The sequence below is a fragment of the Peromyscus maniculatus genome, chromosome 7 (assembly GCF_049852395.1).
Source record: "Peromyscus maniculatus bairdii isolate BWxNUB_F1_BW_parent chromosome 7, HU_Pman_BW_mat_3.1, whole genome shotgun sequence".
In the NCBI taxonomy this organism is placed as follows: Eukaryota; Metazoa; Chordata; class Mammalia; order Rodentia; family Cricetidae; genus Peromyscus; species Peromyscus maniculatus.
The window spans coordinates 93532030-93557525 of NC_134858.1; the positions used below are offsets into that span (position 1 = coordinate 93532030).

Sequence of the window (25496 nt, forward strand, 5' to 3'; positions counted from 1 at the left end):
AATGATATTGTGTATGTATGTATATAAACATTATCCAAGTTAATGATACTGTGTATGTGTGTGTTTGTGTGTGTATGTAAACATTCTCTTTTTCTATACCCCAGAAATAGTTTCTGTTAGAAATTTAGTTTGTATCCTTTCACACATGTTTAAGACATTTTAAAATATAATTATTTTTGTTCAGTTTGATCGAGAGCACTTCAGTGAAGTTTTTGTTGACCTCAAATGGTTTGAAAGCAAAGTTGGTAACAAGTATCTCAATGAAGCAGCAGGTGTGGCAGCCGAAGAAGCCAAGAACTGCAAGGAAAAGAGAAAATCAAAGGTGACCAGTTTCTAGTGTCCCTTCTTTCTTTTCCTTTCCTTTTCTTTTCTTTTCTTTTCTTTTCTTTTCTTTTCTTTCTTTCTTTCTTTCTTTCTTTCTTTCTTTCTTTCTTTCTTTCTTTCTTTCTCTCTCTCTCTCTCTCTTTCTTTCTCTCTCTCTTTCTTTCTTTCAACTGTAATGGTTAAACTAATATTCCTTGTTTTTCAGTTTCCTTAGGTTTCAGAGCATTGTCTTGTTTTCATTTCTTCTTATGAGCATCTAAAATTGATTTGGTTTCTGTCGCTCTATGTTTCTCTCATATCATAAATATGTATTTAAGGAGAAATTAGTTTCTTATTTTCACCTCTAAGGAATAGCAGTATGTTTCCTCTATCAAGAAGCCAATAAATGGGGCTAGACAGTTGGCTCGGCAGTCAAGAGCACTTGCAGAAGACCCAAGTTCATTTCCCAGTCCCACATGGCAGCTTACAACTGTAACTCCAGTTTCAGGGCTCTTCCACCATCTCCTAAGTTGTGGGATTTATAAGTATGTTACATGGTTCTCTTGAACTAGTTTTTTTTGTTTTTTGTTTTTTTGTTTTTTTTTTTTTTTTTTTTTTTTTTTTTTTTTTTTTTTTTCGAGACAGGGTTTCTCTGTGTAGCTTTGCGCCTTTCCTGGAGCTCACTTGGTAGCCCAGGCTGGCCTCGAACTCACAGAGATCCGCCTGGCTCTGCCTCCCGAGTGCTGGGATTAAAGGCGTGCGCCACCACCGCCCGGCTACTTGAACTAGTTTTTAACTGTGAATATTTATAGCATTTCATTTTGTGACACTAGGCCAGCAGTAGACTGACTAAGAATAATTAATAGAACAGTATCTAGGGGCTAGAGAGATGGCTTAGTGATTAATAGCACTTGCTTCTCTTGCAAAGAACCCAGGTTTTATTCCCGCACATATGTGATGACTTACAATCATCTGTAACTCCAGTTCCAAGGTGTCCAGCACCCCCTTCTGGCCTCCATAGGCATCAGGCATGCATACAGTACACTTACATATATGTACACAGAACACTCATACACACAAAATAAAAATAAATAAATCTTTTTAAAATAGTATAATATCTAGTAAATGTTTCTGCTTAATAATGAATGATAGACTCACTTAGAATATTCTAGTGTCTACAGAAGATCTCTAATTAAATGATGTCTTGCTTGTGTTAGTTTGTAAAAGAAACCTCAACTTTTCTTCAGCCTATCCATAATGATGGCATCCTGGCTCTATTTAGGCTCATGACTAGTAAGTTTTCCCCTAGGAAATGTAAATATCCTGTGTAGCTAGAGTTTTCCTGCCTTGCCCACAGTCAGGACAAATCTCTCTTACCCGCCAGTCCCACAGCCGCTTAGACCCAACCAAGTAAACACAGAGACTTATATTGCTTACAAACTGTATGGCCATGGCAGGCTTCTTGCTAACTGTTCTTATAGCTTAAATTAATCCATTTCTATAAATCTATACCTTGCCACATGGCTCGTGGCTTACTGGCATCTTCACATGCTGCTTGTCCTGGCAGCAGCTGGCAGTGACTCCTTCTGCCTTCCTGTCCTTTTTTTTCTCCTCTCTGTTAGTCCCGCCGATAATTCCTGCCTAGCCACTGGCCAATCAGTATTTTATTTATTGACCAATCAGAGCAGCACATTTGCCATACAGAACATCCCACAGCACTCCCCCCGCCTTTTTTTTTTTTTTCAAAAAGGAAGGTTTTAACCTTAACAAAGTAAAATTACATATAATTTGGGAATTTGGGCGTAGCTTCTCTTACTACTTCCTGCTGGAGGGGGGCACTGTATCTATATTCGTTGGTCCAGTGTTTTCCCTTACCACACCTTCTGCATACTCCAGAAGGAAGGGGCATTCTGTTGCCATTATTCCTTGAAGAAACATTGTTTCTAGGAATGACCTATTTACAGTCCTTTTTCAAATGTCCTTGCTTTCCACATCCAAAACATCTAACAATCCTGATTTTCTCTGGAATGGTTTTTCTATTTCATAATTTATTTCACATTTATGTGTGTAGTGTTTGTATGTATTTTTATGTGTGAGTGCATGTGTGCGTTAGTGCATGTGGAGGCCTGAAATTGTCGTCCTCAGTTGCTCGTCACTTGACTGAAGCAGGTAATCACAGTTGACCTAGTCTCCCTGATTCCAGCTAGTTTGCTAGCCACTAGCTCAGGGCATCCCCATGTCTGCCTCACAAGTGCTGGGGTTATGGCAGGTGCCACAGCTGGCTGCCTTTCTACGTGGTGCTGGAGATGTAGCTCCAGTCCTCACATTTGCCATCAGATGCTTTATCCACCAAGCTCTCTCTCCAGCCTACCATATGTGCATAGCTCTTTTTTAGTGGAACTTAGAAGTCATCAGTTTGATTCCACTACAGGTATTACTCCTAAGAAAACAAGCTTTGTACTAGGTGTGATGGTGCATACTTATAACTCCTACTTAAAATGCAGAAGCTTGAGGATCTTGAATTTCAGGTCAGGCCTGCACTACACAGTAAGGCTCTCTCAACTAGAAAGAAAGAAAAAGGAAAGAAAGAAGAAACTCTGCAACTGTGGAGGAAACCTCTTCACAAAACCTACATGTTAGTAACTCCTAGCTCCTCCACTTTAGCTCAGTCCTTAAACTTCACCAGTCTTCCAGGAATATGGGAGCTGTCATAAAAATACATGTAGGCATGGCCCATGACTGTGAAGCTGGTAGAGGCCAGAGTTGTATAAAGAAAAGCTAATGGGAGTCACTGCTGGTAGCTAAGCTACCAGAAACATGAGAGGAAAGGTTATGATCATAAAAATAAAAACATGGGCGAGCATGGAAGATCCAGAGGTTAGGAGAGACTCAAGAATGACTGGAATCAGAGATTCGGAAAGTGCTCATTGGGGTCAAGCTGAAACAGATAGGTCGTATTAGGAGCAGCTCAAAATCTGGTGTGTAGCACGAATATTAAAAGGTCTTATTAATAAAAACAAACCTGGAGCCAGGTATTGGGTTGAACACTGGAAGATCAGAGAAGCAGAACAAGCCACAGCCACCTCACCTTGCCAATTCCTTAGCTGATCCTGTTTCCTCAGACTGGAAGCCTCTGAGCCCTTATCCAGAATAAATCTCAGCTGAACTGTTCTGCTCAAAAGCCTAAAAGCTTAACCAGGTTCTAGTTCCTCGTCCTCATGCCTTAAATACTTTTCTGCTTCCTGCCATCACTTCCTGGGATTAAAGGCTCTTGTTACCACACCTAGCCGTTTCCAGTGTGGCTTTGAACTCAGAGATCCAGATGGATCTCTGCCTCTGGAATGCTAGGATTAAAGGCGTGTGTGCCACTATTTTCTGGCCTCTATATCTAGTGGCTGTTCTGTTCTCTGACCCCAGATAAGTTTATTAGGGTGTACAATATTTTAGGGAATACAATATCACCACACTGGTGTCTAACAATGTTAAGTTGATAGGTTGTAAAATTATTTCATTTTTGTTTATATTGTAATCAATAAACTAAATACTCTTGGTCTTGGTAAATATAATTATATAATTAAATATACTTTTACATTAGTGAGAATCACTTATATATCAGTTCTATATAATAAAATATATAATTTTAGAAAACAATTGATAACCAAAAATACATACAGTTTTAAGGTGTGGTTTTTTTTTTTTTTCCAAGGTTTTTCGAGACAGGGTTTCACTGTGTAGCTTTGGAGCCTATCCTGGAACTCACTTTGTAGACCAGGCTGGCCTTGAACTCACAGAGATCCGCCTGCTTTTTCCCTCTAAGTGCTGGGACTAAAGGCGTGTGCCATCATCGCCTGGCTTAAATCTTATTTTTAAAGTAAGCTGCTATAAAGTATCCTTTAAAGATCATTTCAGGGGGTTGGAGAGATGGCTCAGAGGTTAAGAGCACTGACTGCTCTTCCAGAGGTCCTGAGTTCAATTCCCAGCAACCACATGGTGGCTCGCAACCATCTGTAATGAGATCTGGCACCCTCTTCTGTTTACATAATAAATAAATAAATCTTTAAAAAAAAAAAAAAAGATCATTTCAGTTGTATTTAGTATATTCCTAATCTCCTTTTTACATGTGTGACTTGGAAACATCTTGTTGTTCATCTTATGATAATTTATAATTTTATAGGGCCAGGAAAATTCCTTAAGTTGGGCTGCTTTAGACAAAAGTGAAGGTGAAGTAGTGGCTTCCAAAGGTGAGTACTCACTGTGTTCTATGTTATTTCTTTGACACAATAGTTGTTAGACTGTTCCTTTATTAGTACTAACCCAGCAATATTGAGTTGGATAAGTTCCTATGATAGTTTATAAGTATTAATGTTGATATGTATCAGTTGCCACATCGGGTGGAAAACAATATTCATAATTATCAGTCACATCTTTCTGGTTTTTCTCATAGATAATTTTGAAGATGAGACGGAAGATGATGATCTGTTTGAAACTGAATTTAGACAATATAAAAGAACATACTATATGACGAAGATGGGAGTCGATGTAGTATCTGAGTATGCTTTTTCTGATTGTTTTATTTTGCAGTAGAAAAAGTAGATTTTGCAGTTCTTCAGAAAACAACATGATTTTAATGAAATAGTGGTAGATTTTTTGTTTTCTTAAAGTATGCATTTCATTATAGTAATCCTGGCATGTGTTCTATTTCTATAATAAAAATTGCTAATCAGATGAACTAGGGAGATAGCTTGGTGGGTAGAAGTGGCTTAGTGGATAGCATTTGCCCCACTACCTGAGGACCCAGGTTCTCCTCCCTAGCACCCGTGCAAATAGGTGTGGCAACCCACCTATGGTCCTAGAGCTCAGGAGGACGTCCTGAATATAGAAGCAGGATGTCCCCAGTGCAATCTGGCTAGTTAGAATAGCCAAATTGGTGACTTCTGGGTTCATCAAAAGACCCTTCCCCAACATACAAGGTGGAAAGCAATTGAGGAAAATAACCAACATTGGACTCTGGCCTCCACAAACAAGTACACATGTGCATAGGCACTCTCACAAAACATATGCACTCACACACATGCAAGCATCCCCACGACACAGGCATAAAAATGACTTTGATTTAATTAGCAAATGTAAATATCCTTATACATATTACAAGTTATTTAAACTACTGAAAAATTAAAAGTAATCTAAATGTCCAATCAATGGACCAAGGATACAATTCAGTGGAAGGATGCTTGTCTAGACTCTGGGAGGCCCCAAGTTTGATTTCCAATATCAGAAAAAAAAAATAATACTAATAAATGTCTAAGGTCCAACATGGTAGCCAGGGCCTATAATCCCTTAGGAAGGACTCAGGAAGCAGAATCAGAAGGATTGCCACAATCTGGAATCAAAAAACTTAACATAAGCAAGTTCCAGGTTAGTCATGGCTACATTACAAGAATGTGTCTCAGAAACAACCAAATCAATTTTTTAAAAGTCTAATAAGAAGCACCATTCTAGAGCCAGGGGTTGTAACACTTGAGTACAGTCAAGAGGTCAAAGCACGAGGGTGAAAGTTGAAAGCCAGCTCAGCTCCATAGCAAGATCTTGTCTTTAAAAAAGGAAGGCTCAGTATACCTCTGGCTCATCATCTCTTCTCTCCCCGTCTCCAGAATGTGGACACCTATTCAGTGGTGATTGCAAAGAGTCCCCACAACCCAGAAAGATGGGTATAATCTGAAGACAGGAAACACAGTCACACATATTTATAATACACACATTTATCGGGTAAACAAAAAAAAAAAACTAACTGGGGTAGTAGTGTGTGGCCTGTCCGAGCTATTTGGGAAGCTAAGCCCATAGGATCACTGGAGCCCAGAAATTCACTGGGCAAGATGGCGCGGCCTCACTCAGCAGTGACTGAAAAGCAGCACACCGAAATGACTAGTAATAGCTAGAAGGTGATAAGAATTGTTTTCTCCATTATCCATATTTCTAGCAATCAGGAAATACTTGTTTAAAGTAAGAAAGTGTTATATGTCACGTTTAAAAGCATACCTACCAAGAGAACCAACTCCTAAAAGTTGTCCCATGACCTCCATACAAGTACATGGCATGCACACACACAAATAAATTAATAACAAGACATTTTAAAGATATAAGCATACCTACTAGAAATACAGAGATACAAAATTTCTAAGTGGTTATTTTTGGCTTTAGACTATGGTCTGTTTTGTTGTGGTGATTTGAAGATTTGTTTTCCCCAAATCTTAATAATAGCATTTGGCTTTTGAGAAAGAAGACTAGAGGGAATCTTGATCAGAACATATAACACTTTCTAAAAGGTGTTGTAAATGCTATCACTAGGTTTCTAAAAGTTCTGGGTTTACTCTCATTCCCACTATTTAAGAGAGTGATAGTACCACTTTATAGAAAGTTCATTAGATGGAATCTTCACAAACATTAAGGCAAAAATATAACAGACTGACAACTTAAGTATGCACATCAGGTTTCACTATATTGATGGTTGGCTTAGAAAACTAAAGCAACCTTTCATGTGACAAGATGGAATTGTAAATATTTTGGAATTTTTCTGTTTATAATTTTTAGGTATTAAAAATACAACTGAAGACATTGGCCTATCTTCAGAAAACAATGTTATAATGAAAATACCCCTTTCTGTTTCAGTGAGTTTCTGGCTGATCAAGCTGCTTGTTATGTTCAAGCTATACAATGGATCTTACACTATTACTATCATGGAGTCCAATCCTGGAGCTGGTAAAGTCATCTCATTTTATAATGATTCCTACTAATAGAGTCTCATTTACACATCTCTTTTTCCTTTATTTCTACTTAAAAGAATTTTTCATATATGTATACAATCAAGTTTAAATTAAATACCGTCTATTTTTAAATGAAAGTATTTTGAAGACTTTCTACTACAAAGAAAGCCCTAGGGTTTGTTAACCTATAGTTGCAAAATACTCTAACAGTCTGAATCAACATGGGCTTGGGATATAGCTTGGCACTAAAGCATTTGAATGAGATTCTTGGTTCATTCTCTAGTACCAGAGAGAAAGAGAGAAAATCATGGTTATAGTTCCATTCTAGAGCACTTATCTAGCGTGGATGAAGTCTGGGGTTTGTTTCCTAGTGCCACCAGGAAAGTCAAAATGAAAGAGTCTGTTAGGAATGACAGTGTCTTAACTGTTTGAGTCTGAGTAATGACTACATGAGGGTGTTTGTAATACTCTCCACATTTTTGTATTCTCAAAAACAGTACTCTTTAGCAGGAATGATTTCTGAAGAGTGAACTAATTATATATGTGGCTGAAAGAAAGGCTTTGCTTGTGTTACTAAAAATAGTAATATTCACCATTTCTCTACTGTTTCCTGTATTGGTCAGATTTTCTCTTTGACAAGAATTTCTGACAGAACAACTTAAAAGAAGAGAGATCATTGTGACTCCTGGTTTCAGGCTTCAGTTTATGCTCAGCCAGCTTTCAGCTGTGGTGAAACAAAGTATCAGGGCAGGGTGGACATGGAGGAACAGTTAATACCTCCTTGTAACCAGGAAGTAGAAAGACAGAAGAAGGCATAGGACAAGAGCCCCTGAGGACATGTTTCAGTGGCCCAAATCCATCTAGTCCCACCTTCTAAAGTTTCCAGAACCTCCCAAATAGCACAACAGATGGGAACCAGTCTTTTCTGTACATGAGTATTGGGGGGTGATACTTCATATCAAATTATATCTACTCATTTACTAAAACAGAAAAATAACATCCAGATGTGGCATCTCGTATCTGTAATCCCATCACTTGGGAGGCTGAGGCAGGAGGATCACCACAAGTTCAAGGTCAGCTATACTGCATAGCAAGACCTTGCCTCAAAAAAAACAGAAAGGAAGAAAGAAAGAGAAAAAGAAGGAAGAGAAAAAGAAACCCAAATAGTTCTTCAGCATTTAGGAAAGACCGTTGTGATGACAGCAGTCTTCAGAGCAGTGTGGTAGACTCTTTAGAATATCATCAAGAAGCTCGAAACAATGCAAAATAATGTGGCATTGGGTGTTAATCCACTTGTTAGCCAGCTCTGAAAAGAAATTCTTACATTCTTGGGCCTCTCAAGAAAAATCTAAATGTAAAGATTCTCATTTGTTATTTCTAAAGAAGGCTAAATGCCAGCAATTCTGCTTAGTTGCCAAGCAGTAAAGTCAGGCACTGCAAAACTATAATTTTGTATACTCAAAGTATAAGGTTTCTACTCACTATGGATGAAATTAAAGCTTAGAAAATCTAAGTAATCATCCCAAGATTGTGCAAAAGTCAAGTCAAGCCTATCTGTTTAGAAGGGCAATATATTTTCCACTATTCTGTATGCCATTCTGCCTTCTAAACTCTCCTGTCCATTAGAGCTGTCTGTCATAATTATGGAATGTGAAAGTGTCTCGGGCAGGGAAGTTGGCTAAGCAGGTAACGGCACTTGCCACCAAGCCTGACAACCTGAGTTTAGTTTCTGGGACCCACATGATAAAGAGAGCTGACTCCCACAAGTTGTCCTCTGACCTCCACATACATGCACATCCCCATACACAAATAAAATTTAAAAACAGTTTTTGGTCTCCCTCTTTTCTCTTCCTTTCTCTCTCTATATCCCAAGTCTCTGTCTCCCTGTGTCATATTGAAATGTTTTTAATTTTATCTTCAAAGCCTTATTAAAACATGTCTGGAGTTAAAGATGGCAAGATTATATTATAAACAAATGTGTATGGTTGATTTGTGGTTTAATCTCTATCCCAAATGCAGTGGTGTGTACACTGATTGAAAGATAAAACGTTCTTAGAGCTGACTGATGGCTGTATGCACCCACACCCACTGTCCTTCAGGGGCTGGTTTACTAGGTGTCCAGCCCTTTGCTACAAGGGTTCAGGTTCAAGTGACTAGAATGAAGGTTCTAACCACCTCATTACTGTCTAGTACATTGAAAGATTTGTGATCCACATTTGGGACTTAAAAAGAAACATCCCCAATACCACCATGCACATTTAAGAAAGTTGTGGATTTGGTGGCCAGTCCTGGTTTCCTAGGTGAAGAAACCCTGTTTCTTAAGTCCCCACCTATCAATATAAATATTGCAGCCGGGCAGTGGTGGCGCATGCCTTTAATCCCAGCACTTGGGAGGCAGAGGCAGACAGATCTCTGTGAGTTCGAGGCCAGCCTGGTCTACAGAGTGAGTTCCTGGAAAGGCATAAAGCTACACAGAGAAACCCAGTCTCAAAAAAAAAAAAAAAAAAAAAAATTAGTTAGTTAGTTATTACTATCATGTGATCTAAGCTTTACAAAGGTGCTAATTTCTTATACTCAAGTGATAGAATTATGGATGATATATCTTTAATAAATGAGGGCAAATGTTTGCTATTGACCATTTTGTATAAAGTTTTCCGTTTCAAACTCATTTCTTTCATAGGTATTATCCCTACCATTATGCACCCTTCCTGTCTGACATCCGCAACATTAGCGCGCTTACAATCCGCTTTGAACTGGGGAAGCCCTTCAAGCCGTTTGAGCAGCTTCTTGCCGTCCTGCCGTCAGCCAGCAAGAATTTGCTTCCTACGTGCTACCAGGTAGGCTTTGGAACTGAGTGATTTTTCTTAATATTCTTTTTTTTATAAGGATTTATTTTTATATCATATGTACGGGTGTTTTGCCTGCATGTATGTATATCTACGTACTACATGTACCCCTAGTGCCCACAGAAGACAGGTAAGGACATTGGATTCCCTGGAACTGGAGTTATATACAGTTGTGAGCTTCCATGTAGATGCTGGGGAGACAGTTAAGGTTTTTAACCACTGAACCACCTCTCCAACCTTTTATATAATTTTTTTATATTTAATTCTTCATATAAGCCTGGAAACACTGCTGCCCAAATTTTTATTTATCTTTAGACAATACTCATTTTCAGCTTTTTTGTTTCTTGTTTTTTTTTCAAGACAGGGTTTCTCTGTGTAGTGCTGGCTGTCCTGGAACTCGCCTTATAGACCAGGATAGCCTTGAACTCACAGAGATGCGCCTGCCTCTGCCTTCCAAGTGCTAGGATCAAAGGCATGCATCACCACCGCCTGGCTTTATTTTGAGTTTGAGTTAAATACAACATTACATTTTTAGCAAATCTTTGACAAGTAATTCCTTCACTTTTAATTGACTTTTTTTAATGGAAACTCTATAAACTTTTCAGTACCTAGTTTCTTCATTTTCATCACTTTAAGCACATCTTTATTTCTACACTGAAGAAATTTACCTAAAACAGGTAAAATCAGATGCCATCTCCTTTTCTGCACATTTGAAGATTAAGTCCTGTTTTCTGTTACTGTCCCTCTGCTGTTAGAATGGTGGCCATTCTAATGAGCTGTTACCTTGACACTAGTATCACCTCAGGACATACTTAGATTTTTAAGCATTCCATCTATCAAATTGAAGGACTTTTCTCTTATTAACATATTTCTTTTTTTGTTTGTTTTTTGTTTTTTTCTCTGTAAAACAGTCCTAGCTGTCCTGGAACTCACTCTGTAGCCCAGGCTGGCCTCAAGCTCACAGAGATCCACCTGGCTCTGCCTCCCGAGTGCTGGGATTAAAGGCGTGTGCCACTACCGCCCGACAACATATTTCATATAACAAGAGGAAGACAGGGTCTCCAAAGTCACACTAAGCATACTAAGCAGGTTATAAAAGTAATTTAGTTTTTCTAGGTCTGTGTCTGTACCTCTCATTCCATGTCTGGTCTCACAACTTGGAGTAGATGCACACACATAAGCCATTGCTCCTTTAACATTGTCATGGTCCCTTCTGCCTCTTCCTGAGCCCTGTCCTATCCTCGATCATGGCCTCAGCCTCCCTTTCTTAAATATCTTTGATGTCTGTTTTTAGTTTTTCCTTCAGCTATATTAACTCTGCTAGACTACCACAGTTAGCCAATAAGTGTGTTATAATCACATTTGTGTTATGTGTTTAGTGTTCATGCAATAGCAATTAAATTTTAGATTATCACTTTAGAAATATGCTACTTTGCTTTTTAATTTTATAATCTTCCCTTTACATTTCCTAATGCTTTATTGCATAAGACATTGATATGCTTTCTTAGTCTACTTCTTTTATAAAGTTTAATAAAATTCTGCATTATCAGACTGTTATTAATGGTATTGTGGGTCTTGGATTTTACTTTTTTTCTTTTTAGATTATCTTTGATGCTAGTAATCATATTACTAGAATCAACTGATTAGGGCATGGAAAGAAATTATTAATTTGAGGTTGAAATGAAGAACTCTTAGAAATATATGAAAAAAACTGAACTGAACTTGTAAGTAAAAAAAACAAAAACAAAACCCAAAATAAAACAAAAACAACAGAATTTAGGTGGTAGGTCTTACAGAGCGAAAAGGCAGTAGAAAACTAAAAATGGCACTGGCAAGAAGCTCAGCAAGTAAAGGTACTTGCTGCCATGCCTCGTGACTTCCATCCCCAGTACCCACATGATGCAAGGAGAGAATTGATTCCCACAGGTTGTCCTCTAACCTCCATACACATACCGTGAACGTGCACACCATAATATATTTGCACACACACGAATACATAAATGTAATAAAAGTTCCTAAGTAAAAATGACAGAATTAACACTAATAGTAGCAGGGATATAGTGGTGCACACCTATAATTCCAGCATTCTTGAGACTGAGGCAGGAGGCTCTTGAGTTCAAGGCCAGCCTAGACTACTTAAATTCTGTGTCAAGACTGGGATTGAGAGAGAGAGAAAAAGAAAGAGAAGTAACTCATAGTAAAAGTGATTTTGCTACATAGCTAAGTTAAACAGAAAAGAAATGAGTAGCAATACAATTGAAATTCGTACAGTTTGCTGACCAAGCTGACACAGGCTTATAATTCCAACACTGGGTAGACTGAGACTGGGTAGGTGTTAATTTCAAGACCAGGGAGATGCTGTCTCAGAACAAAAGGGAATAAAAGGATTCATTGAGTTGAAAAATATAATGTACCAAATACATGGTTGCAACCTAGTAAGGTAAAGAAATGTTCTAAGTATGTTAATGAAAAGTTGTATTGATAAAGTCTCTAATATCTGTTTTCCTGTTTATATTTTCACAGCATTTGATGACCAGTGAGGACTCACCAATTATAGAGTATTATCCACCTGATTTTAAAACTGACCTAAATGGGAAACAACAGGAATGGGAAGCTGTGGTATTAATACCTTTTATTGATGAGGTCAGTATATGAAATAATTACATATAAACACATAGTCTTTAAATGTATATGTGTGTGTGTAGGCCAAAGTTAATCTTAGGTGTCATTCTTCAGACACCATCCACTGGCCTAATAGGGGGCCTTCCTTGTTTCCATCTACCCAGCACTTCGATCACAAGTGTATACCACCATGCCCAGCAAAAATACATGGGCAAGCCAGGAATCAAACACAGGTCTTGATGTTTTAATATCTAATCACTTTACCAACTGAGCTGTCTTCCCAGCGCCTATCATTTGTTGTTTTAATGATTGTTGTTCTAATTGGGGTGAGATAGACTCAGAGTTCTTTTAATTTGTATTTCCCTGATGGCTAAGAATGTTGAACATTTTTTCATATATTAGCTATTTGTATTTATTCTTTTGAGAACTGTCTGTTTAGTTCATTTGTCTACTTATTCATTAAATGATTTTTTTCTACTTAATTTTTGAGGATCACTACTGGTTCTAGATATTAATCCTATCAGATGTATAGCTAGCAAAAATTTTCTTCCACTCTATAGGCTGTCTATTAACTTTTAACAGATTGTTTTCTTTACTGTTAGAAACTACTTTGGTTTTGGTTTTGGTTTTGTTTTTTCGAGACAGGGTTTCTCTGTGAAGTAGTCCTGGTTGTCCTAGAACTTACTCTGTAGACCAGGCTGGCCTCGAACTCACAGAGATCTGACTGCCTCTGCCTCCTGAGTGCTGGGGTTAAAGGCATGCCCCACCACTGCCTGGCAACTGTTAGAAATGTCTTAATTTCACTGAATCTCCTTGAATTCTTGGGATTATATCCTCTGTTCTTAGAGTCCTTTCAGAAAGTCCTTGACACCTACTGTTTGGGATATGCCTTATTCTTTTGTTTCTAAGCCTGGGGCGTTTATTTGATGGTTTATTTGAGATCACTGACTTCTTTTTTTCATGTAAGAATTCCTAGTTTTCCACTTTATATAACACCCTTAGCTGTACACCAGAATGTTGTGCCTTCATTTTCATTTGATTCCAGAAACTTCTAAATTCCTCCATGATTTCTTCATTCACCCACTTCCTACCAGTGTATATTATTCAGTTTCCATGTAGTTTCTCTTTGCTATTGATGGCTAATATTCCACTATGATCTGATAAGATATAATGAATTATTTCAATTCATTTTTTGTGGCTTTTAAGATAATCTCATAGTCCAGGCTTGCCTTGATTTGCTGTGTAGCTGAGAATAACTTTAAACTCTTGATCCCCTAGTCTCTGCCTTCCAAGTGCTGGATTTGCTGGGTATACTACATACATACCTTGATTCTTTTGTATTTGTGAAGACTTGATTTGTGGCCAAGAATGTGGTCTGTGTTAGAGAAGGTTTTATAGGCTGCTCAGAATATGTATTTAGTATCTCTTATAGATAGATTCCTCATAGGTCCATTGGATCTATGGTATAATTTAAATCTGAAGTGTCTCTGTTCATTTTTGTGTGGATGAGAGTGCAGTACTAAAGTCATCATTATTATTCTATTGAGATCTGTGAGACATTTTATACCTATTGGTATTTATTTTGTGAAATTGAGAGCTACAACATTTAGTGCATGTATCTCAGTTATTATGTCATCTTGATTAATTTTCCCTCAATATATAATGGCCTTCTTATCTTTTCTGACCAATTTTGATTTGAAGTCTACATTTTTCAGATATGAGGTTAGCTACATCAGCTTTTTTTCCTTCTATTCACTTGATAGACTGACTTGAAATACTTTGAATCTCAGTCTGTGGGGACCTTTGCCAGTGAGGTGTTTCTTGGCGACAGCAAACAGTTGAATCCTGGTTTTCAGTCCAGTCAGCTATAGTCTGCGTCTTCTCTCTCTCTCTCTCTCTCTCTCTCTCTCTCTCTCTCTCTCTCTCTCTCTCTCTCTCTCTCTCTTTCTCTCTCTCTCATTGTTTTTGTTGAGTTGAGGCCATTTACATTTAAGGTTATTACTGAAAGAGGCTTGCTAATTTCTATATAATTTGGGAGTTTTTGTTTTTAATATGATCCAGATTGGTTGGATCAGGGTTTTTTTTTTTTTTAAAGATTTATTTATTTTATTTATTATAAATACAGTAGTCTATCTGCATGTATGCACACCAGAAGAGGGCACCAGATCTCATTACAGATGGTTGTGAGCCACCATGTGGTTGCTGTAAATTGAACTCAGGACCTCTGGAAGAGCAGTCAATGCTTTTAACCTCTGAGCCATCTCTCCAGCCCCAGGGTTTTTTGTTTGTTTGTTTGTTTTTGGGGTTTTGTTTGTTTGTTTGTTTATTGAGACAGGGTTTCTCTGTGTAGCCCTGGCCATCCAGGAACTCACTCTGTACACCAGGCTGGCCTTAAACTTACAAAGATCTGCCAGCCTCTGCCTACCAAGTGTTGGGATTAAAGGGATGTGCCACCACCACCTGGCTCCTTTCCTACTTTTCTTTGATATGACCTCCACACATGTGCTATGGCATCTGTGCATCCACGTACACATACATGTGTGTACACACACACACACACAGAGTAAATAGTTTAATTTAAAAAAAAAAAATGGGACTGGAGAAATGGCTTAGCAGTGAAGAGCACTGGCTGCTCTTCTAAGAGACCTGGGTTCAGTTCCAGCACCCACATGGCTGCTCACAACTATCTGTAACTCCAGTTCAGGGCATGTGACACCTTCCTCTGGCCTCCGTAGGCAACAGGCATGTACATAGTGCATAAACTTACATGCAAGCAGAACACCTATACACATAAAATAAGTAAGTTAAAAAAAGAAAATAGAAATAATTATACAGTGGAGAGCAATAGAGGAAGACACAATTGAAGTTAGCCTTTCACACAAGCAAGCATTCCTGCGTGTGTGCACACCTGTCAGTAAATCAGTGAATGAGTAAAAATTGAATGCCTCTTATGTTTAGATGTTCATTTCTTTCTCTGGAATTGAGAAATACTCTGGTATAATTTCTATGCTTTTAGTTTTTAGTTTTTTTATCCCATGGATTTTTCATTTTGGTTCTTTGGTCTCCTGATTGCACCACATGCCCAGCTGGGCGTACTTCATTTCAGTACATGACCTGTCTGTCAAGTTCCCTCTTTCTGTCTTTGGATTTGAGTCTGCTTCTTATCCTCTTCTCCTCTACACTGGGGCAGCTTCTAGTTCAATTTCTTACTCCATGGTTTCTTCTCTCGGGACCATTTTCATTGCCTTGTGTTTTAAGTCAGGCTGGTGCCAAACTTGCTGTGCACCTGAGAATGCCACTCACCTCTCGTTTTGCTTGCACACCCTCATGCATATTATTCATGACATGTTCCACAGGTGGAGGTCAGAGGACAACCTGTGAACATTGGTTATCACCCTCCATCATGTGTGTCCCAGAGGTTGAACTCAGGGCATCAGACAGCAACAAGTGCCCTTATCTTCTGGGCCACCCCATCAGCCCAAGATCTTATTTTTTAAGAACCTGGTAGTATACAAAGGGGAAAATATTTTTCTGTATGTTGAGATTATGGGAATTTTTTTTAATCTTTTACTATTATTTATATCAGAAGCGATTGTTGGAAGCCATGGAGACATGTAATCACTCCCTCAAAAAGGAAGAGAGGAAAAGAAACCAGCACAGTGAATGTCTAATGTGCTGGTATGATAGAGAAACAGAGTTCACCTACTCCTCTCCATGGCCAGAAAAGTTCCCTGCCATAGAACGGTGCTGTACAAGGTAATGTTATTTGGCAATTTTCCCAATAATAAAAGAACTTCCATATACATACACACACACACACACACACACACACACACACACACACACACACACACACACACACAGACTTGAGTATCTATGAGAAGAATTCATATTTTGTGACAATTAATTGATATCCAATAAGCTGGGAATAGTGGTTCAAGTCTGTAGTCCCAGCTACTTAGGAGGCTGAGGTGGAAGGATCTTGTTTGAGCCCAGGAATTCAAGATCAGCAACAGAAGAAGTCCTGATCTCAAAACAAAATTAATAATTAATGAGCAACACCCAGCTTGCTAAGCATCAAAGCGTCTCTCTCCATGGATCATATCATTCTCTACTTTGAGCAGATGCTAATTCTCTTTCCTTCTACTACAGTTTTGTGGGTTTGTTTTTCTGTCTAGTGTATCTCTGTACTTTATCTCTAGACAATTTCTGTTTTAAATTTTTGTGATTTTTGTTCTCATTGTCCATGTCTCTAGTCCCAGCATTATTTGATAAGCTATAACTTAACCTCTTACAGCCATCAACTACCCAGCCAGAGGTTAAAAAAAAAAGAGAGAACCCCCATTTTCCTACCTTAAATTCTGTTTTTTCATTCACTTCCCATTAAAATGCCATCCCTATTTTTTCTCTTTTCTTGCCATCCTGAAAATCATGTATGTGAGTGACAACTGAGTGAAGAGTTCTCAGTTGTGGTATTTCTTTTTGTAAAAGTACAAAGAAAAATAGACTGTGAAGTGTTAATCTTTTAGAACATGAAATATAGGTTTACATTATGCTTTATATTTCCCTTTTTGTTCATGTATGAGTATAGCCAGAGGTTGATGTCTCTCTCAATCATCCCGCATCTTCCTTCCTTCCTTATTTATTTATTTATCTATCTATCTGTCTACCTACCTATCTACCTACCTACCTATCTATCTATATTTGAGATAGGTACTCCACTGAACCTGGAACTCACCAATTGGCTGGACTGGCTGGCCGGCAGGTGCAGGGCTCCTCCTGCCTCTGCCTCCCAGCACTGGGATTGCAGAGGCGTGCTGCCACACCAGCCTTTTTCAGAGGATGCTGGGATTGCCCTCAACTCCTTAAGCTTGGGGGGCAAGCACTTTACTACCTGAGCCATCTCCTTCTCCTCAGTTGGTGGGTGGGTGGGTGGTTGGTTGGTTGGGTGGTTGGTTGGGTTTGTTTGTTTAGAGACAGGGTTTCTCTGTGTAACCTTGGCTGTCCTGGAACTCACTTTGTAAATTCAGTTTTCCTTGAACTCTCAGAAATACACCTGCTTCTGCCTCTGCCTCTGCCTCTGCCCCTGCCCCTGGAGTGCTGGGATTAAAGGCATGCATCACCACCAACCGGCCCCTCAACTTTTAAATAAATAAATTATATGTAGCTTGTTTTAAATTAGTGGATTAAAAACCTTTAGTTAGGAATTTAGAGACCTAATTGTATCTAGACTAGTAACAACAGAGAAACTGGATTGCTCTGAATTGGTTTTTTTTTTTTTTTTTTTACTTTATTTTCAGGTTGTTTGTTTGTTTGTCATATTTTAGAATTTTTGTTTTGTTTTACGTGTGTGTGTGTGTGTGTGTATACATGTGTGCTATGAGTATATGGAGATCAGAGGGCAACTTTTGGGAGTCAGTTCCTTCTTCTTATCATGTGGGCCCTAGGGATTAACTCAAGTTGTCAATCTTGGCAGCAAGTGCCTTTACCTACCTCATTGGCCCCTGATTTGGTTTTTGTTGTTTTGTTTGTTTGTTTTTTGTACAGGGCAAAAAGGCCTTGTGTTGTGGAATATTAGTTGAAGATGTGTTACATTTGTTTATGCTGTGGAACATTTGTTTAATGATGCAAAGGTGTATTGCATTCGTTTATGTTGTATTTGTTTGACTCTGTAAAGCTGTGTTACTTTGCCTGTCTAAAACACCTGACTGATCTAATAAAGAGCTGAGCAGCCAATAGCTAGGCAGGAGAGAGAGATAGGCGGGGCTGCCAGGCAGAGAGAATAAATAGGAGAAAAGCAAGAAGAGGGAGGAGAGAGAAAATGAGAAAGAGAGGAGGATGTCAGGGGTCAGCCACCCAGCTACCCAACCAGCAACGGAGTAAGAACGAAAGGAAGACACATAGAATAAACAAAGGTAAAAGCCCAGAGGCAAAATGTAGATAAAGAGAAACAGGATAATTTTAAGTTAAGAAAAGTTGGCTCGAAATAAGCCATACTAAGGCCAGGCATTCATAAGAAAGAATAAGCCTCCATGTGATTTATTTGGGAGCTGGGTGACAGGCCCCCAAAGGGCTAAAGAGTAATAAAAACCAACTGCAGCCTTGTGCGCACAGATAGGCACTGAAAAAGTCAGGAAAATTAAACATACAGCCTGCCTCTAGAGTGAGGAGCCCAACTGCTCTTCCTGGAATGCTAGGAATGATGTCATTCTACAACCTGGTGATTCTTTGCTGTCTGTTGAGACAGGGTCTGCCCATATCTTCCAGAGTTTGTTTTCACTTATTAAAGACCTTTTCCCCTAAATCTTGAGCATTGCTTTTAGATCATGAAACCATTCTTTTGAGTGATATCACTTGTGCTTTACAACAGTGTAAGTGACTTCTGTGTTCTCTTAGGGCCAGGCCAATCCTGACACTCATAGGTGTTATGTTTACCTCAGTCATTCTCCCTCAGCCTTAAATCTTTGGGCACTCTCTTTGAGTCAACATTACTCATTCCTGTGAAAGAAGCCAGATATACTTTGTAAAAAAAAAAAAAAAAAAAATCTCAATATTCTTAAATATGTCTTAAATTGTTGTGCACTGGGGGCTGAGTTAATTAATTGTTATCTGAATACTTTTCTCCAGAATGTGCTGTGCTTAAATACGACTAAAGTAAAATGATCTGGGCCAGACTCTAGAAGTCCTGGTCCAGCCCCAGTTACAATAAAATCAGGCTGAGGCGAGTGTCATTCTTGTCTTTGAGGATCAATTTTCCTTACCTGCTTTAAAGCTTGCAGGGGAATCACCACAGTTTTCTTTTTCCTGTAAGACAGAATTTCATTCTACACCCCAGAATAGCTTTGAGCTCAGAGCAGTCTTCCTTCCTCAATCTCCCTAGTTTGGATTATAGGTATAAACCACTATGCCTGAATTTTCTTTAAAGGAATAATTCTCCTCTTCTATTGTGTGTGTGTTTCTAGGTCTCACTATCTTGCTTCAGCTGGCTTAGAAGTCATTATGTAACCTTGAACTTCTTCTGCCTCTGCTTCTCAAGTATTACAATTACAGACATATGCCACCATACATATCTCTCTTTTTTAAAGCAACAGTTATTCTTATGAAATAGTCAAGAGAAGGTTGAAAGCTATAATTGCTTATAATGTTTGAATTTTAAATTAAATACCTTGCTTTATTTTCTAGGTATAAAGTAATATCACTAGATGCTTGGCGTGTAGACATAAACAAGAACAGAATAACCAAGGTTGACCAGAAGGCATTATATTTCTGTGGATTCCCTACTTTGAAACACATCAAACATAAAGTCAGTGGCTATTTAATTCAGATTTTTTCACTTTATTAAAAGTGAAGTGATTATAAAAAGTTAAAACTAAATTATTTGAATTTTTTTAAAGTTTTTTTTGAAGAAAAGTGGTGTTCAAGTATTCCAGCAGAGTAGTCGTGGTGAGAACATGATGTTGGAAATCTCAGTGAATGCAGAATCAGATGAACTTGTAAGTACTTTATTTATTCATTTATTCATCCACTTATAGAATATTTGTCATGCAAAAACTGCTTATACCTGCCAAGGTGTTTAACAAAGAGATTCAGTGTGCTGTAACTCAGATTCAGCTTTAAAGATAGCACACAGCAAAATGAGTTAGGAGGGACTATGAGCCTCTATCCCTAGCACCACATGAATGGGGTTTGAAGAGGTAATGAACTCGGCTGGCCAGTGACTAGGGACACACATGTAGAAGATGAGCAGAGTCTTGAGCTAGGTGCTGAGAGACGTTAGGACAAGGAGGGGAAAGGCATTCTCCTTGAAAGAAAGGAAGTAGTATCAACTTCAAAATAAATAGTTGGGGTGCATTGTCTTATTTTTTTAACCTTTTGTGTCTGAAATATTTCTTAATACTTTTTCTTTTTGAACAGCTGTGATCTATTTGAGGGAAAGGAATAGATAAAGTGGACTGAAGCAGAGGACTTGTGTGGAGAAGTAGTGGCAGATCAGGCTGGAAGACAAACTGAGGCACATTATGGGGGATCTTGAATACCAGGCTAAGGAGTTTGGATTTTCTCTCCTGTTACTGTTAGTTTGAAATTGATATCTTCATAAAGATTAATCTATTAGCAATATTCTAAACCAAATTTAAAAAAATAGTAAAATCTACAAGTTCAGAGTTTATAGACTTAAAAGATGAGGATATAAACAAAGTAGCAATAGATCTAGAAAGAAATAGTAACTAACTGAGCTGTCAGCATAATAGGCCAGAAAGTAGTAGTAGTTTGATGGACAAGAAAAGTTAAAATAGGAAAGTTACTGGTTTGGGAGCTTAATCATGATGAAATCTTAAGGTGATTACTAAGATTTTTAAAGCTATCCTGGTAACCTTTCTTAACTAGTGTTTCACAAAGATAAAAACCCTAGTACCCTCAATTGTTCATTGTAAATAATAGCTTATATTGTAGGTAGTAAATCTCCTGTGCATTTAGAATGAGACTAGCATTGTACTGTATTGGAAAAACTGAGAAAATAGACCAGTTATTCCTTTATGTACCACAGTTCAAATGAGAAACTCCATTTCAAAAGCTGCTGATATAGAATTAAATTCCTCAAGCTAGAGGTTGGAGACAGATACTGTTACTCTAAGTCCCCAAGAGAGAACTGATGGCTGAGGTCTTGAGATTTAGTTCCCTAAACAAAGTTACATTTGATGTTCATGGTCTCAACATTAAAAAAATTCCCACAATTAGGGCTGGAGAGATGGCTTGAATTGTTGCTCTTGCCAGAAGACCTGGATTTGGTTCCTAGCACCCACAACAGTCTATAAGTCCAGTTCCAGGGTATCTAATATCATCTTCTAGCTTCTGTGGGCATCAGGCATGCTTGTGAAGTACATACATACATGTAAACAAGACACTCATAAATAAATCTTTTTTTAAAAAACAAATGAAAGGCTGGGCGGTGGTGGCGCACACCTTTAATCCCACCACTCGGGAGGCAGAGCCAGGCTGAGTTCGAGGCCAGCCTGGTCTACAGAGTAAGATACAGGACAGGTACCAAAAGGAAAAGAAGAAATACTCACAATTATAAAGACTGCCAAAGGAGCCAGTTAAAGTGACATTGAGGACTCAGAAGTAAAAAAAAAAAAGAGTCACAAGTTAGTAACACAACTTGTGATAGCTAAGTGGTATCAAGAAGACTTGTAGCAAAAGCTTTATGTTGCAAAACTTTGAAGGGAAGTAGAAACTGAAACAAAGTCTGAACTTTATTCCAGTATATCACTCCTGGTACTAGTATAGGCCGGCATCAGAACGCTCCACTGACTTCAGGCTGAGGAAGCCAACCCAGTATTGCTTGCTTATTGAGATGGACACCTGGCTTGCATTCTGGACCACAGCCCTATCCTTCATCCAGTGTATGTCAGGGTTCTCCATTCCCTCCCTGCTACAGTTGATCTTTACAGGTTGCCCATGAGACATTGTCATCTTCACTGGGGCTTCCATGAGCCTTAGGCCTGCAGCCGTGGACTCAGGAAGCTGCAGATAGGCCAGCCCCTCAGCAGCAGTGGCAAGGCCTCCCCATGCTCTGCCTCAGTGCCATCTGTGGTGATGCTACTGCACCATGCCAGGCCAGACCCCATTGGTAAAGGCAGAAGTTCAATTCTTAAAGACTAGGCAGTAAGAAGAGTAGGTGGATAGGAAGTAAAGGAGGCAGGCATTATTTTCTTGATCAAGAAAGCTATGATTGGGACTAGAGCCATGGCCCACCAGTTAAGTGTACTTGCTGTTCTTGTGGAGGACAAGTTCTATTCCCAGCACCCATTTCAGACTGCTGTAACTCTAGCTCCTGGGGATCTAGTGCCCACTTCTATCCATCATGGGCACACTTACACACATACACATAAAATAAAAATGGAATTTTTTTTAGCTGCTACATGTCTTTAATCCCAGCACTCTCAGAGGCAGAAGCAGGTGGATCTCCATGAGTTTGAGGCCAGTCTGATGTACATAATTCCAGGCCAGCCAGAGCTACACAATAAAACCCTGTCTCAAAAGAGGAGGGTTTTTTTTGTTGTTGTTATTGCTGCTGTTGTTTTTTAAAGATTTACTTTTATTAGAGCAAAGAAGGCTGCAAGCATAACTGGAGGCAGAAAAGAGGAAGATCTTCCAGAACAGTTTCTATAGAAGAAAGTAGAACTTTTGGGAAGTCGTCAGGCTTTTGTAATGGAAAAGATGTATATAATAGCAAGACTGCACATGACATAATAGTGGATTTCATCTAAAGCTTCAGAAAGAATTAATCTGGGAAAGGAAGGTGTTTTGTTTTCAAAACAACTGAAAGTGGCGGTGAGATAAAAAAATTAATATAGACAAAGGAACAAATAATTAATGAACACAGTTCTAATGTTGAAACTTTCTTTCACAGAATTGTTTTTCTGTAGTTTTAGATGCTTCCTTTAAGAAAAGTCTGATTATCAGAATAATATTCCCAAAAATAGTTATCTCTTACTACTCAAATTTTATTTATTTATGTGTGTATATATGTGTGTTTTAAGACAAAATCTAATGTATGTCAGATCTCAAATTCCCTAAGTGAGGACAAACTTGAATTCCTGATCATCTCGCATCAAAGGCGTACAGCACCACACCCTGTTCTGTGGTTCTGGGGATGGAACTCAGGGCTCTGTGAAGGCTGAGGAAGCCATCTAGCCACTCAGCTGGTAGTGTAGTTGTGCTAATAGAGTGCCTGTCGCGTGTGCACAAAGACGGGGTTGAATATGGTCCTGGGAGAGCCATACTAACGTGGGCATGGTTAAGGGAACACATCTGGGTCCAACATTTGGTCAGGGAAAGCAGGAAGACCAGGAAGTTCTAGGTAATCCTTGGGTACATAGCAAGTTCCAGGCCAGCCTAGGCTACACGAGACCTTTTTAATCTCAAAACAAACAGCAAACACAAAAAAAGTTAAATATAATTCAAAAGATAAATAAAATTTATAGTTACACGTCCGTTTCTACTACAAAGTTGTTTTCTAATCTATATGTGTAAGTTGAATAATATCTCCTTTTTAAAGCTAGAATTTTTTTACTTAAAATACTACCTTATACAGAATAGTGTATTATTTTCCTTTATCCTCAACATTGGAAGGAATACATTATCCTTTCTATTCATAAAGGAAAACATAATTTGGTCAGATCTGAAGGAGTAAAACCAAAATTTGGAACTGGGTCCCCTGACTTTAATTCTAATGTTCTTTTTTGCTAACGTACCACAAGTGAAATGAGATACTTCTTTTTCTTGTGAGATATTTCTTAGATTCTGCTCTGAGTATCAACCAAAATGAAACTAAAGAAACATCACTACTATTCTTTTTTGTTTTCTTTGTTATCAGAGAGGTAAGAAAGATAAATATGAATCTAACGAGTAAAATCAGAATTTTTCTAGTGGAGGGAATTTTGTAACACCTTTAATCCACCTCATTTATTTTACAAATTAAACTTAAATGGAACTGGAGAATGCCTCTGAAAAGGACCTAAACCATGAATGAACTTTTCTGTTTGCGCTTTTAAGAGTATAGAAAACATTGCCTCGTCGGTGCTTGGAAAGTCGGTCTTTGTTAACTGGCCCCATCTGGAAGAAGCTAGAGTTGTGGCCGTATCAGATGGTGAAACCAAGTAAGATACAATTTATGATTTCTCTAACATGTTTGCTTTGCTGTTTGATCACTTTCATTTATTTTTGAGGGATAAAATTATTATAAGAACATTTACACTCTAGTGCAAAACTATTCTCCGACTACTTGAAAGTCAACCACTGTGCAGAGTTTATTATATATACTCCTGGGGATATTTTAGACATATTACATTGTGTTAGTTTCTTTTGTTCTTAATAGCTTGGAAGTTTTATCACCCAGTTCTTTTCTGAATGACAACTATTATATTATTTAGCAAATATATTTTTCTTTCTGATAAGAATTAACAACATATATAACCTTACCTTTTCCATATTCTTCCCAGATTTCATTTCAATAATACACTGATTTATTGTGTATATGTATTTCCTTGAGTCAGTATTTAAAGTCTTAACATTTATTTAGTAATTACCTTTATGAAACCATTTGAAATAAGGCTAAAAAAAAAAAAAAAAGAAGTCTGTTCTCTCCTTCTACCATAGATTCTGGGGATTGTCAGGCCTGTACAATAAATGCTTCTACCTGCTAAAATAGATACTACATTAATTTTTAAATCAAATCAGTGAGACAAGACTTTGCTGTGTGGCCCTGGCTTGTCTGGAACACACTTTATTGACAAGTCTCATCTCATACATGCACACATCTTCTTGACTCCACCCCTGAGAGTGGAGGGTATGTGAGTACACCACTATACCTGTACTTGTCCTTTTTATTTGAAGGAGGCATTTATTTTACGTATGTGTATGGGTGTTTTGCCTGCATATATGTCTGTGTACTGTGTGTATGAGTGTTGCCTGCAGAGACTAGAAGAGGGTATTGTACTGGAATTATAAATGGTTGTTAGCTGTCATGTGGGTGCTGGAAATTGAACATAGGTCTTCTGGAAGAGCAGCCAGTGCTCGTAAGCACTAATCCATCTTTCCATCCCCCCTTGTCTTATATTTTTAAGAATAACTTTTTGCCATTTTATTTAATCTCATACTCTTTTAATTAGTGAATAGTTAGGCAGGTCTTTCTTAGTCATTTTAAACTTTTATTTCATATAAAGTTTGTTCTCTTTTTTACTTGTGCATAGCTAAAACTAAGTTTTGTTCAGAGAAATTGGGTCAGTATTATTATATGTCAAAAAATATCTTTTTATTTGTTTTTATTGTACATTGGATTATGATTTTAGAAGACCAGTCTTTGTCCACTCTCATTTCCCCTTAGCCCTGCACACATCTCCCAGTTGTGTTCTTTCATAAATGTTATTGATTATTGTAATTGTGTTGAAATTGTAATTGCTGG

The 25496-nt window shown here is 38.1% G+C and overlaps 1 protein-coding gene across 3 annotated transcripts in view; it reads left to right on the forward strand.

Annotated features, from left to right (window-relative positions):
• The window catches only part of Xrn1 (5'-3' exoribonuclease 1), a 114175-nt gene that overhangs the window by 24446 nt on the left and 64233 nt on the right, over positions 1 to 25496 (forward strand). For all 3 annotated transcript variants that reach the window (XM_006975174.4, XM_076576838.1, XM_076576839.1), the window contains 10 exons: positions 185 to 322; positions 4478 to 4544; positions 4748 to 4853; positions 6970 to 7059; positions 9745 to 9901; positions 12434 to 12553; positions 16119 to 16288; positions 19715 to 19835; positions 19927 to 20025; positions 24089 to 24192. In XM_006975174.4, the coding sequence (XP_006975236.2) occupies positions 185 to 322; positions 4478 to 4544; positions 4748 to 4853; positions 6970 to 7059; positions 9745 to 9901; positions 12434 to 12553; positions 16119 to 16288; positions 19715 to 19835; positions 19927 to 20025; positions 24089 to 24192 (1172 nt within the window). The remainder of the gene's footprint in view (positions 1 to 184; positions 323 to 4477; positions 4545 to 4747; positions 4854 to 6969; positions 7060 to 9744; positions 9902 to 12433; positions 12554 to 16118; positions 16289 to 19714; positions 19836 to 19926; positions 20026 to 24088; positions 24193 to 25496) is intronic.